Raw genomic sequence first — 13,575 nt, 5'->3', positions numbered from 1 at the left:
GGCGTCGGCTGATGTCACCCTTTCCCCGACGTCAGAGCACCTGGGGTATAAAAGCGTCAGCCAACACCATCTTCCTCAGTCTTTCTTGCCGCGTGGTGCCCGAAGCAGAAGCAGTTCGCAAGTGCCGGTCGGCCAGCTCCTGTAATTCAGCTACCGAAGACTTCAAAAGCGAAGTACCCCGTTGGGGACTCTTTCTTGCCTCAGCCGATGTCAGATAAAGTTAATAATTGCTTAACTTGTGGGAAACAAATACCTCATAAGGATTTCCACTCTTACTGCCTCCCCTGCCTAGGCCCAGACCACGACGTCTCGGCCTGTTCAGCCCGTGCTTCCTTCAACCGACGCACTCTTAGACGTCGGGCAGAGTTTGCAGAGGAATTTTTTGGGGCTAGTTTTTCGTACAATATGCCGTCGGAGACTCCGACTTCACATTTAACAAAGAAACGGAAGGGCAAGGACAGACACACGCGGGCCGCCGTTTCGGCTGAAACCACGGCCAGGCCTACCGCTAGTGTCTCGGTCTCGGCTGAAACCGAGTCCTTGGTACTTCCAACCACCGAAACCGCTCAACCGACAACCTCGGCCCCGGAGGCCCCTGCTGAGTCTGTTATTGAATTTCCAACAGAAACTGGTGTCCTGGAACCTTCCGACACCATTCCTCTAGACAAAACTACGCCAGCACGTGGTGCAGCCAGGCCTCCTGCATCCATGTCCATAAAGGCATTTTCTAGGGCTAAAGCTGCTAAACTCTCAAAAGCTTTGCCTCCCAAGGTTATCCCTCAGGGACCCACTACAGGTTCACAGATTCTAAGCTTAGCAGAGGACCTTATTTCCTTAATTAGGGGCTCTCAGCCTCATCTGGACAGGGGCTCTCAACCTCCTCCAGACAAAAGGCCCAGGGTTGAGCCCTCTGATGGTTCTACTCTCTCGGACTACCAGGAGGAGGCTTTTTCGGCCTACGAGGATTCTGATGCAGAGGAATCTATCCCTTCGGCCTCTCCTCCTGAAGAGCTGTCCTTCGGGGAGACACTTCACACTATGAGAGAGCATTTCCAATGGCAGGGCCAGGAATTCTCTGATTCCAGGAAGAGATTAAGGACTTTCTTGCATTTGCCTCAGCATAGACCTTTGGCCATCCCTCCTGTTTTGAATGTCATTGATGATGTGTACTCTGAGTCTAGCACAACCCCTGATTCTCTCCCTCCGGCCACTGTCAAACCCGATAGGTACTACAGGGTCCCGGACTCGCATCTTTTCCTTTACAAGGCCCACTCTGCTGATCCAGAAACTATTTCCCAGGGCCCTAAAGGGGTTGCAGCTGCCACTACTAAAAATCCTCTCCCCTCTGAAAGGGAGTCCAGAGCTTTAGAGAGATGGGGTAAAAAAGTGTATACTTCTGCTACTCTTTCTATGAGGGCATTAAATTGTCAATTTCATATGATACAGTACCAAGAGTATTCGTTAGATGAATTGCATAAAAAGCTGTCTTCACCTGAACCCCTAGATCGCAAATCACTTCAGGATCTGGTACATAACTCCCAACAGGTTAGCAACCATTTCTTGCAGTGTGGTTATGATGCATTGGAAGCTTCATGTAGGTCAGCTATGACAGGTGCAGTCATACGTAGGCATGCTTGGCTGAAGGAACAATCTCTGCCAGACCATGTTAAAGCAAAGCTTCTGGATGCTGCACTGGAAAAGCAAAAGTTATTTGGCTCCACTGCTCAGGAGGTCCTAAAGAAATTTGAAGAAAAGGCAAAATCTGTACAAACAGTCAAAGATTTTCTCCAAGTCCAACCACCAAGATTCAGAAGAAATTGGCCTTCCAAGAATTGGTCCTTTCCAGACACAGAGAGGTTTCAGAGAGGCAAGAACAGGCGTGCCAGAGGTAGAGGGCAAGCTAGAGGCTCCTACAGAGGATGTCAATGGCAGCCTCCCAACCAGAGAGGTAGTGCAGGACCTACAACTGCTACACAAGGACAGACTCAATGACTTTACTTTGACACCACCAAACAGGGCTCAATTGGAAGCATCCTTGGGCAGAAAGCTTTCTTTATTCTCAGAAAATTGGCACAGTATTACAAGGGACAAATGGACACTACAAATAATACACAAAGGATACATGTTCCATTTTCATACATTACCAAAAAGAAAAGGCATGCCAGACCTGCCACCGAATCAAAGGGCAGAGGCTTTGAAACAAATCTCCAACTTAATGCAAATGAAAGCTATATAAAAGGTTCCTCTCTCAGAACAAGGCCAAGGATTTTATTCCAGACTATTCCTTGTTCCAAGAAAAGAAAAGCAATGGAGGCCTATTCTCGACTTGCCCGCACTGAATACTTATCTCATTGTGCCAAAGTTCAAAATGCTGACTCTACAGCAACTCCTTCCCATGCTGGGCAAGGGGTCTTGGCTGGTAACTCTAGACCTCAAGGAGGCATACCTGCATGTCCCTATCAGACAAAGTTGCAGAAGACACCTCAGATTTCTTGCAGGTTCAGAGCATTATCAATTCTCAGCATTGCCCTTTGGCTTATCTACTGCGCCCAGAGTATTCACGAAATGCCTGGCATCAGTAATTGCACACTGCAGACTTCAGGGGATTCAAATATACCCATATCTGGACGACTGCCTTATACAAGCGGACAGCCAACAAACTTTGGTAAAACACTTGAATTATGCCATTCACCTATTTCAGGCCTTGGGATATACAGTCAACATTCACAAATCAAGACTTGTTCCATCCCAAAGAATAATTTTTCTGGGTGCCAATCTAGACACAACCACCCAAATGGCTTTCCTCACAGAAGAAAAACAAAGTCAACTACCGGATTACTTCAAAAATCTGACAAGACAAACTCAGCTGACTGTAAGGAAAATCCTGCAGGCCCTGGGTTACATGGCTTCTTGCATCCTTCTGATTCCACAAGCAAGGCTGCATATGAGGAAACTACAATGGTACGTAAGGAGTTTATGGACTCAGCACAGTCACAGCTTAGAGACTTTAATACCACTCATTCCATGCCTTCAAAAGGAATTTCTGTGGTGGGCTCAAGCAAGCCAGTCAAACAGGGGTCTGCCCTTCAGCAAACCAATAGCCAGCCAAACCATTACAACGGACGCTTCAGACCACGGATGGGGAGCGCACATGGAGGGCAGATGCATTCAAGGACTATGGTCACAAAAAGATCTACGCATGCGCATAAACCAAAAGGAAATGCTGGCAGTGATACATGCAATCGAAGCCTTCAAACTCTTTCTGCATCAAGGCCACCTGCTAATAAGGACAGACAACACCACAGTTATGTGGTACATAAACAAGCAAGGAGGCACCCATTCCTACCCTCTTTGCAGACTGGCAATGAATCTTTGGGAACTTTCCTTGAAACTCAATATAGAGCTGCAATCCCAGTTTGTGCCAGGAAAGGACAATATACTGGCGAACAGCTTAAGCAGAAATATCATGGATGCACACGAATGGATGCTGCACCCAGACATCTTTCTACAGATAACACAATCATGGGGGAGGCCGGACATAGATCTTTTTGCCTCCCCCCACAATCATCAGCTGAAGAAATTCTGCTCAAGGACATACCACCCACAAGCATGGAAAGTGGACGCCCTCTCTTTCAGCTGGAGAACTCTAACAGTGTATGCATTTCCACCTCTCCCATTAATGACCAAGGTCTTACTGAAGATCAGGACAGAGCAGCCAAAAGTGATTCTGATATCTCTGGACAGGCCAAGACAGCACTGGTACTCACTGTTAAAGAGCATGTCACGCACGAAACCATGGCCTCTTCCTCAATGGCCACTTCTCCTGACACAGCACAATTACAAAACTCTGCATTCCAACCTGAAAACCTTGCAACTAGCAGCCTGGAAAATACCTTGACTCCTCCTCAGGATAAGCTATCCAAGAGAGTGAAGGATATCATCATGGAAGCTCGCCGGCCTTCCACAAGAAAGGCATATTCAGCAAAATGGAAAAGATTTCACACTTTTGGAGCACCACAAAGGGCCTAGATGCGACAGTGATGAACATGGCACATATCCTGGAATACTTGGCAGAAATGCTCCACAATGGCCTGTCTTACTCTTCCATTAAAATTCATGCTTCAGCAATTTCAGCAGAGTACAATACTGATCCACCTGTCTTCTCTCATCCTCTCCTAAGACAGTTTCTAAGAGGAATTAAAAACATCAATCCTCCAAGGAAACCACCAGTGCCTACTTGGGACCTTAACTTCGTGTTGGAAAAACTAACACTGCCTCCCTTTGAACCAGCAGCATTTGCAGAACTACAGTTCCTGTCTTGGAAGACTGCCTTCCTTCTGGCCATAACCTCAGCAAGAAGAGTATCTGAGTTACAGGCCCTCATGGTAGTACAGCCATTTCTTACTTTTCATCAGGACAGAGTCTCTTGAGAACCAATCCTACATTTATGCCAAAGGTGGTATCCAGGGTCTCCTTAAACCAAGCTATTCACCTGCCTACCTTCTTTCCAAATCCACGAAACAGAGGGGAGAAACTTCTACACACCCTGGACATAACACAGACAGTTGCGCTACTACTTGGACAGAACTAAAGGTTACAGAAAAACTGACCAGCTGTTGGTAGCATATGCTGCTGGTGCACAAGGAAAAGCAATTTCCAAACAGACAATTTCAAAATGGATAGGGAATTGCATTCGTTTTTGTTACTCCTTTCATGGAAAAACAGTGCCAGCTAACATTAGACCTCATTCCACTAGAGCCACAGCCACCTCCACAGCCTTCTTAAGAGGGGTGGCTACCAAGGACATTTTAGAAGCTGCTACATGGAGCTCCGTGCATACATTTTCCAAGCATTACAATTTACCTTTATATTCCAGATCCAGAGCAGGCTTTGCTACGGCAGTCCTGCAGGGCATTTTAGCTACACCATCCTTTACATAGATCCTCCACCCCCAGATTGGCTATGGTATTCTACCCATATGTGATGACTGCAGATGCATCCTTGAAGGACATAGTACAGTTTTGTACCTACCATAAATGTAGATGTCCAATAGATATGCATCTGCAGTCAGGTTTACCCTCCCTCCTTCCCCTCTGTGGTATTTATTGGGTACTTTTTTCCCTCTCATAGCTAGCTGGGGTTATCTATTATGGTGTATTTGTTTTATATATATATATATATATATATATATATATATATATATATATATATGCATATATATTTCTGTGCATGTTTGGAATTTTTTGCATTTCTCCAAATTTAGCCTTCCTTTGAGGGCACCTGGCATCTGGGGCAAGAAAAACTGAGGAAGATGGCGTCGGCTGACGCTTTTATACCCCAGGTGCTCTGATGTCGGGGAAAGGGCGACATCAGCTGACGCCGGACCCAGACTTTGGAATCCGGCCGACCGAAGGGCTGCCTGAGGCAGGACAACCCATATGTGATGACTGCAGATGCATACCTATCGGACATCTACATTTATGGTAGGTACAAAACTGTACTTTCACACCGGGGATCACACCAACAGCACTACTAGATAGGGGCCAAGGGTACTAGCTGCTAGTACAAGGGTCTAGGGAACTACTAAAGGGGCGGTGAATACTGCACAACATGACTAGGCTAATATATGCCTTCAGGCAGATAGCCCAGTACCAACCTATGGACCTATGGAACCACCAGGATAGATGTGCTGACAGAGGCATATCACTACCATGATTCCTCAACCTAGTTCCCCTATTGCCAAACTTGCTGGTCAGACTCTGGTCATCTGGGTGGTAGTCCTGTCTTCATCCATCTAAACCACAGTTTGAGGCAGTTCCCTATTAATATGGTACATTGGGTTTTATCCTCGTACACCATGGAGCCTGATAGTTATCTTTTTATTTGGTACATTGGGTTTTATCCTTGTACACCACTGAGTGTGGTAGTTACCTTTTTAGTTGGTACATTGGGTTTTATCCTTATACGCCATAGAGCCTGGTAGTTACCTTTTTAGTTGGTACATTGGGTTTTATCCTTGTACACCATGGAGCCTGGTAGTTCCTTTTTAATTGGTACATTGGTGTATTTGTCCTTGTATACCTCCGAGCTTGGTAGTTACCTTTTTATTTGGTACATTGGGTTTTATCCTTATACACCATGGAGCCTGGTAGTTACCTGTTCAGTTGGTACAGTGGGTTTTGTCCTTATACACCATGGAGCCTGGTAGTTGCCTTTTTATTTGGTACATTGGGTTTTATCCTTGTACACCATGGAGCCTGGTAGTTACTTTTTAGTTGGTACATTGGGTTTTATCCTTGTACACCATGGAGCCTGGTAGTTCCTTTTTAGTTGGTACATTGATTTATTTGTCCTTGTACACCATGGAGCTTGGTATATTGGGTTTTATCCTTGTATACCATGGAGCCTAGTAGTTACCTTTTCAGTTGGTACATTGGATTTTATCCTTATACACCATGGTGCCTGGTAGATACCTTTTTAGTTGGTACATTGGGTTTTATCCTTGTACATCATGGAGCCCAGTAGTTAACTTTTCAGTTGGTACATTGGGTTTTATCCTTGTACACCATGGAGCCTGGTAGTTACCTTTTCAGTTGGTGCATTGGGTTTTATCCTTGTACACCATGGAGCCTGGTAGTTACCTTTTTAGTTAGTACATTGGGTTTTATCCTTGTACACCATGGAGCCTGGTAGATACCATTTTAGTTGGTACATTGGGTTTTGTCCTTGTACACCATGAAGCCTGGTAGTTAGCTTTTTATTTGGGACATAGGAGTAAGAGCTTTTCAAGTAAGCAGAGTATGTAGTAAAACTTGTAGATGCAACTTGTTGAGAATTGTACGCCTGAATGTGTATATGCATGTCACATGGCAGTAAATGGAAAATTTTAATTTTGTGACAAGAAGAACAAATACCAAGTTGGAATGGATGCTTATGTGTGTAGCATAACATATACTTACTTGTACACAGACACATTAGCACACTAAAATGTACAGACAGACCGACAGATGTAATGCCTAAAAAATAGGCAGAGTTAATTCCAGTTTCTGAATGTGATGCGATTCCTGTTTTCTATTCTATAGAAATACCTGAAGGAGTATTGGAATGACCCATCCCTAGATGAGGGGGAAAGCTTCCTGAGGGATTATATCTTGAACAAAAAATATCTGGATGCAGAGGAAGAAGACGATGACAGGTATGCTTCATTTCTGCTTATACTTGCTGTTGGTGGTATAGGCTTATAGCTGTAGTTTTACTGACAGAACTGCCCTAGTACTATCAGCATACCTGGCTTAGTTCAGCACTTAGTTTGCAAACGTGGTACAGAAGTGGTGATGTGCTGCAGAAACAGCTGAAGTGTTACAGAACATCATCTGCAGAGTGGCTGAGAGCAATGCTTCTGGCACAGCTCATAAGACGCAGTGCTCACTGTTTTTATGTGGCACATGTCAGTGCTACTAACACAGAATGTCCTTCTATTCTCATGTTGCAGTATTCTTACTGTGGGATCCTCCACCTCAGGCGACCCGAACGTCTGGCTCCTATGCAAAAGCTTAAGCCTGGTTGTTGCCAGGTGCGTGGGGTGTCACACGCAGGGCCATAAACTAGGGGCCTTAAATGTGACGTCTGCACGCACAGACCTCAGAACTTTTGTGCCGTAGTCAAACGTCAGATTGATTGTTTCGCTCCACTGCCTTGAAAACCTCTAAAGATAAGTACCCCGTTGGGGAAATCCTTTTTTCTTGCTTGAGCTTTGGCTGCTTGCTGATATTTCTTAGCCGATGTCCCCTAGAAAGGGGAATTGTAGGTGTGGATATCAAATTCTGCACATAGACTTGCATGAACTGTGTTTGTTCTGTTCAGGCCAGGAACACGATCACACCACCTGTAGCATCTGCCAGTCATTTGTACCGAAAACCCTTCAAAGTGATCTGGCAGCCTTAAAACTTTATCTCGAGAGCCAGAGACTAAAGTGCTTAGATGTATGTCTGGATCCGGAGTTGGCCATCGAGGAGGATCTGCCTAAAAAGAAGGCCAAAGTTGCAAGGCCTACCACGTTTGCCCCTCCATTGTCTGATGTTCCGCCAGCCACCAGTTTAGGGGTTGAGGAACATCCACTAGAACTGACGCTTCCAGCAACTACCCTTGCAAGGCCGCCTCAGAAATGCTGGTAGGCATGTCCACAGTGGTCGTTCTAATATCGGCTTCAGCCAAGGTCGAGGGGGAACCAGGCTCTGCCGGGCACCTGCTCATAGTCCGAGAATTGGATCCCTCGCCTACAGGCCAGATCCCTGATACTAGGCCATCTCTTTCCCCTAAGTCTGCTCCTCTTAAGAGGAAAGAGAAAACCAAGCATCTGTCCTACTTCGGAGGAACAACCAGACTGGCATACCTTCTCTCAGTCCTTGTTTCAGGCCTTTTTGGCTCTCATGTCTTCAGCCTCTACTGCTGCCACATTGCCTGCTGTCAGCCCCAGGCCAGCCTCAGCTGTTTCCATTCCTGTTACTCACATTGAGGAGGGAAGACTCCTTTTCCTCCTCCTCAGATGAGTCTGCTACTTACTCCTCCCAGATAGCTTCCCCTTTGGATTACTAATCCCCAGATGAGGACTCCCTAGAGGGAGATTCACCTTCTGAAGACATTTTTTTTGGGGAAACAATTACTAAAATGAGGGAGTACTTCAAGTGGGATGCAACCCCGATGACCAAAGTTCAGAGGAGGTATTTTGAATTACTCCAGGTGGAATCACCCTCGGCTAGCCCCCCCGTGATTCCATGGTACCTAGATGCATTTGCATCAGCCTCAAAGACACCAGAATCACAGATGAGCACAAAATCCTTGTTAAGCCACCAATGGCAGATCCTACAGTCATTGCAGTGGCCCCTGACAGTCAGTCCAGACTCATTCCTTCCTCCTCCCTCTTGCCATCAGACAAGAACATCAAGGTCATGGATAGACTGGGGAAAAAGTTGTACACATCTTCAACACTGGCTTTCAGGAATATCAATTATCAGACCCACATGGTCAAATATGCCCTGGACTTGGTCTCTCAGGCTTCCTCCTTGCTCACCTCCATGCCTGACTTTCCTAACAAATTTCAGGTAGCATCTAAGCTGTCCTTGGCATCTCAAGCTGCCAGACACTCGATAAAGTGCAGCTGTGATGCAGCTGTGGCCTCTGCTAGGTCTGCAGCTTCAGCTTCTGTTCTGTGCAGGTATTCCTGGCTTAGGCTTCAGCCCCTTCCAGAGGATTTTAAAACCACAATTTTGGACGCACCTCTGGACAACAAATTCCTCTTCGGCAAACAGTCTGCTGAACTGTTTAAAAGCCTCCATGAAAAGCAAGGAGCTCCAGGACCTCAAGTATTTACTGGTCTCATGAGTCCCTAAATTTTACAGGAACTACCCTGCAAAAACCACCATTGTCAGAAGAGCTGCAGCCCCACCCACATCTTCCTCCTCTAGACACAGAAAAAGGTCCAGAAAGGCACTTTCCCCAAGGGCAGCCCCTGCTCAACCTACCAAAAGGCAGCCTTTTCAAGACAGAAACAATAATGCGTGACTGCCTCAGTCACCTATCCCTCTCATCCTGCCTGTCTCACTGTCTCCCCATCTAGAAATAAATCACTTCAAACCGCTGGGTTCTGGCAGTAGTGGAAAAAGGGTACTTCATAACCTGGCAGGAAAGACCTCTTCCACAAGGCATCCACCTTCCCTCCCAAAAACCAATTACAGCTAATCCCTCAGGTTATCAAAGAACTATTCACCCAGGAAACCATAGAAAACGTCCCCTCAGGCCAAGAAGGGAAGGGATTCTACTCCAGGCTATTCTTAGTGCCAAAAAAAGTATGGCCCTTGGAGTCTCATCCTGGATTTGTCCTTCCTAAACTTCTTTCTGAAGGTCCCTTTCTTCAGAATGGTATCATTACAAAGCCTTCTTCCAGTATTGCCACCCAAAGCGTTCATGGCCACTTTGGACCTGAGGGAAGCATACCTCCACATTCCCATCCACCCAGACTACAGAAAGTATTTGCATTTTGCTGGACCCTCTTCACACTTTCTGTTTACTGCCTTGCCCTTTGGTTTATCTGCTGCACCAAGATTCTTCACAAACTGCCTAGCCTCAGCACTAGCCTACTGAAGAACAAAAGGCATTCATATCTATCTCTACCTAGACGACCTTCTCATCTTAGCCGAAGTGGAAGGCACTCTCAACAATCCCTTACTTTTCACTATGTCCCTGCTCCAGAGCATGGGGTTCACTCTCAACCTGGCAAAATCATCCCTCGCTCCAGCCAAAGACAAAACATTCCTGGGCTGCAGGATAAGAACCGAAGGCCTTCCTCCCTAGGATAAAGTATCCTCCCCGATTAACCACTTCCACGAACTTTTCCTGGTCTTCCATATCTCAGCCTAGCAGTTCATGTACTTCCTAGACCTCATGGCAGCCACCATCCCTATGCTACCCCTAGCCAGGCTGCACATGAGGACATTCCAGTGGTACCTGAAAAATGTCTTGTCATAACACAGCCACCCTTTGGAATTTCAGGTATCCTTATTACCCTGCGTGAAGACAGAGCTGAGGTGGCGGATCCAGTAAATACACCAGAACCCAGGCCTTCCTCTGCAACCCACCAACCTAGTACAGTGCATGCACATGGATGACTCCGATATAGGGTGTAGAGCAACTATGAATGGCATCAAGGTGCAGGCCCAATGGGAGCCCTCCCTTCAAAAAAAAAAAAAACACATATCAATATAAGGGAGATGACTGCAGTCCTTCTAGCCTACAGACCTTTTTCCCTCTTATGCAGCCAGGTCCCCTACAAATCTTCACAGGCAACACAGCTGTGATGTGGTACATCTACAAACAGGAGGAGACCAGGTCTTACTGGCTGTGCAGGCTAGCAATGCAGGCATTGCAGTTGGCCTCTCAGCACAACTTCACCTTGCAGGCAGTATGTATTCCATCCCAGAACAACCATCAAATAGCTGCCCTCAGCAGATCCTTCTCTTTGCAGCTCGAGTGGATGTTGCACAGAGATGTGCTCTTAGACATTGTCTACCAGTGGGGCACATCTGAAATAGATCTATTTGCCTCCCCCCAGAACAGACAATTGCAGCTTTTCTGCTCCAGGGATCCCTGTCCACTAACCTGAAGAGTGGATGCCTTCTGCATCTCTTGGAAGGGACGGTTCCTTTATGCCTTCCCTCTCTTCCCACTCATTCAGAAAGTCCTTCTAAAAATCCACCAGAGTGACAAGCCAAGAATCTTGCTGGTGACTCCCTATTGTCCAAGGCAGCATTGGTTCCCCCCTTCTTCAGTCTCTTGTCAAGGGCAGTCACCACAAGTTGCCTCAGGTTAACCTGCTCACACAACAGAGGGGATCTCTCATTCACCCACACCTGGAGATGCTCTGCTTAACCCTCTGGGTGATAAACTCTTGATTCCCTTCAGACACCAGTACACAGAGGATGTGCTATTCATTCTGCAGGAGGCCAGGACACCCACTACCAGGAGGTCCTATGTTTCCAAATGGAAAAGGTTCTCAAAATGGTATCTCCAAAGGCAAAGGGGGACCCCTTCAAACAGATGTTCCTCTAGTCCTAGCCTGTGTGTGTGAGCTCATAAAATCAGCCCTTTCATATTCTTTAGTGAATGTCCACTTATCAGCCATCTCTGCCTGCTTACCTCTGGACCCACCTCTAATTTCCAGGTTGGATGCCAAACTATTCTTAAAAAGGGTTCTCCATGTTAGGCCACCAAGGAAACCTATCCCACCACCTTGGGACTTAAACTACATACTAGAAAAACTCACAATTGTACCATTTGACCCAGCAAGCTCTGCTTTTCTGCAGATATGCACACGGAAAAAACTGTCCTACTAGTAGCCCTTATATCAGCCAGAAGGGTTTCAGAATTGCAAGCCCTAATGGCCTCCCCCACCCTACACAATCTTCCACAAAGATAGGGTGACCCTTCGCACCAGTCCCTCCTTCATGTCCAAAGTGATCAATGAGCTGTCCCTAAATCAATATATTAACTTACCCACCTTCCTTGATGTCCACAGACGAGGTTCTATTTGGACAAAACCAAAGCTATCAGAAAGTCCAATCAGCTTTTTGTGTCCTTCCACCCTAGGGCCCTGGGGAAGGCAGTATCCAAACAAACTATTTCCTCCTGGATAAGGAAACTATTTCCTTCTGCTACTCCTACCAAGGCAAATACTTACCTTATGGGGTTAAGGCACATTCTACAAGAGCTGTGGCCTCTTCTGGGGCCTTCTTCAAAGGCCTGGACAGAACCACCATTCTTGAGGCAGCAACATGGTCCTCTGTGCATACCTTTACCAAACATTACAAATTGGACCATGTCTCCCGAGCCAGGGCATGATTTGCAAGGGCAATCTTGCATGGATTCTTGGAATCTGCAACTTCTTCCACCACCCTTTCCTCCTCGTGAGCTGTGGCACACTCTCACAGTAAGAATACTGCAACATGAGAATAGAAAAACATAGATTAGTTGTGTAAAATCTTACCATAACCATAGATGTCCTCCTCTTCCATTTTGCAGCATTCCTTCCCACCCACCTACCCCCTTCATTACATTTACCCTGTCTAGATGGCATCCTTTCGGTACTCCTTAGACTATCGTCCGACTGGGCTGTCAGTTCTGAGGTCTGTGCATGCAGACGTCATATTTGAGGCCCCTGGTTTATGGCCCTGCATGTGACTTCCCACTCAGCTGGCATTTAAGCTTTTGCATAGGAGCTGGACATTCAGGTCGCCTGAGGCAGAGGACCCCACAGTAAGAATACTGCAACATGGAATAGAAGGACATCTATGATTATGGTAAGATTTTACGCAACTAATCTTTCACACAGTCTGCAGACATGGCACAGAGTGATGCTGCCCACTCACCTGATGCAGTGCACTGAACAGTCTGCAGACATGACCCAGTGTGATGCTGCTAGGGTTGTTAATGCAGTGCATTACACAGTCTGCAGGCATGGAGTGTTGCTGCTAAGACAGCTGATAGTGTATTGCACATTCTCCAGACATGGTACAGAGTGACACTGCTAACAGCTGATGCAGTGCATTGAGCAGTCTGCAGGAATGGTGCAAAGTATTGCTGCTAGGATTGCTGATGCAGTACATTGCACAGTCTGTAGGCATGGAGTGTTGCTGCTAGGACAGCTGATACAGTGTATTGCACATTCTCCAGATATGGTACAGAATGGCACTGCTAACAGCTGATGCAGTGCATTGCACAGTCTGCAGGCAAGGTGCAGAGTGGTGCTGCTAGAATAGCTGAAGCAGTGCATTGCACAGTCTGCAGGAACAGTGTACAGAGGCTGTGCTAGCACAGCTAATGCAGTGCAGTGCGATGCACATTCAACAGGTGTAGAGAATAGCAGTTCTGCTGGGCTTTGTTTCATTTGCTACGCTATATAAATAGGCATGACAGAAGGAAACATCAAGATTGAGGGCATTAGAGAGGCTTGACTGGCAGCTGAAATTTAGGTAACTTCTGTAGTTCTCAGGACATTTTAGAAATTAAATAAACAGACAAGGA

The 13,575-nt window shown here is 46.3% G+C and overlaps 1 protein-coding gene across 1 annotated transcript in view; it reads left to right on the top strand.

Annotated features, from left to right (window-relative positions):
* The window catches only part of KRI1 (KRI1 homolog), a 1,261,256-nt gene that overhangs the window by 521,775 nt on the left and 725,906 nt on the right, over window positions 1-13,575 (top strand). The window contains exon 9 of the mRNA XM_044084757.1: window positions 7,083-7,195. Coding sequence (XP_043940692.1) covers window positions 7,083-7,195 — 113 coding nt within the window. The remainder of the gene's footprint in view (window positions 1-7,082; window positions 7,196-13,575) is intronic.

The sequence above is a fragment of the Protopterus annectens genome, chromosome 9.part0 (genome assembly GCF_019279795.1).
Source record: "Protopterus annectens isolate FY-2018-M chromosome 9.part0, PAN1.0, whole genome shotgun sequence".
Lineage (NCBI taxonomy): Eukaryota > Metazoa > Chordata > Ceratodontiformes > Protopteridae > Protopterus > Protopterus annectens.
This window is presented reverse-complemented; position numbering and strand designations above follow the sequence as displayed.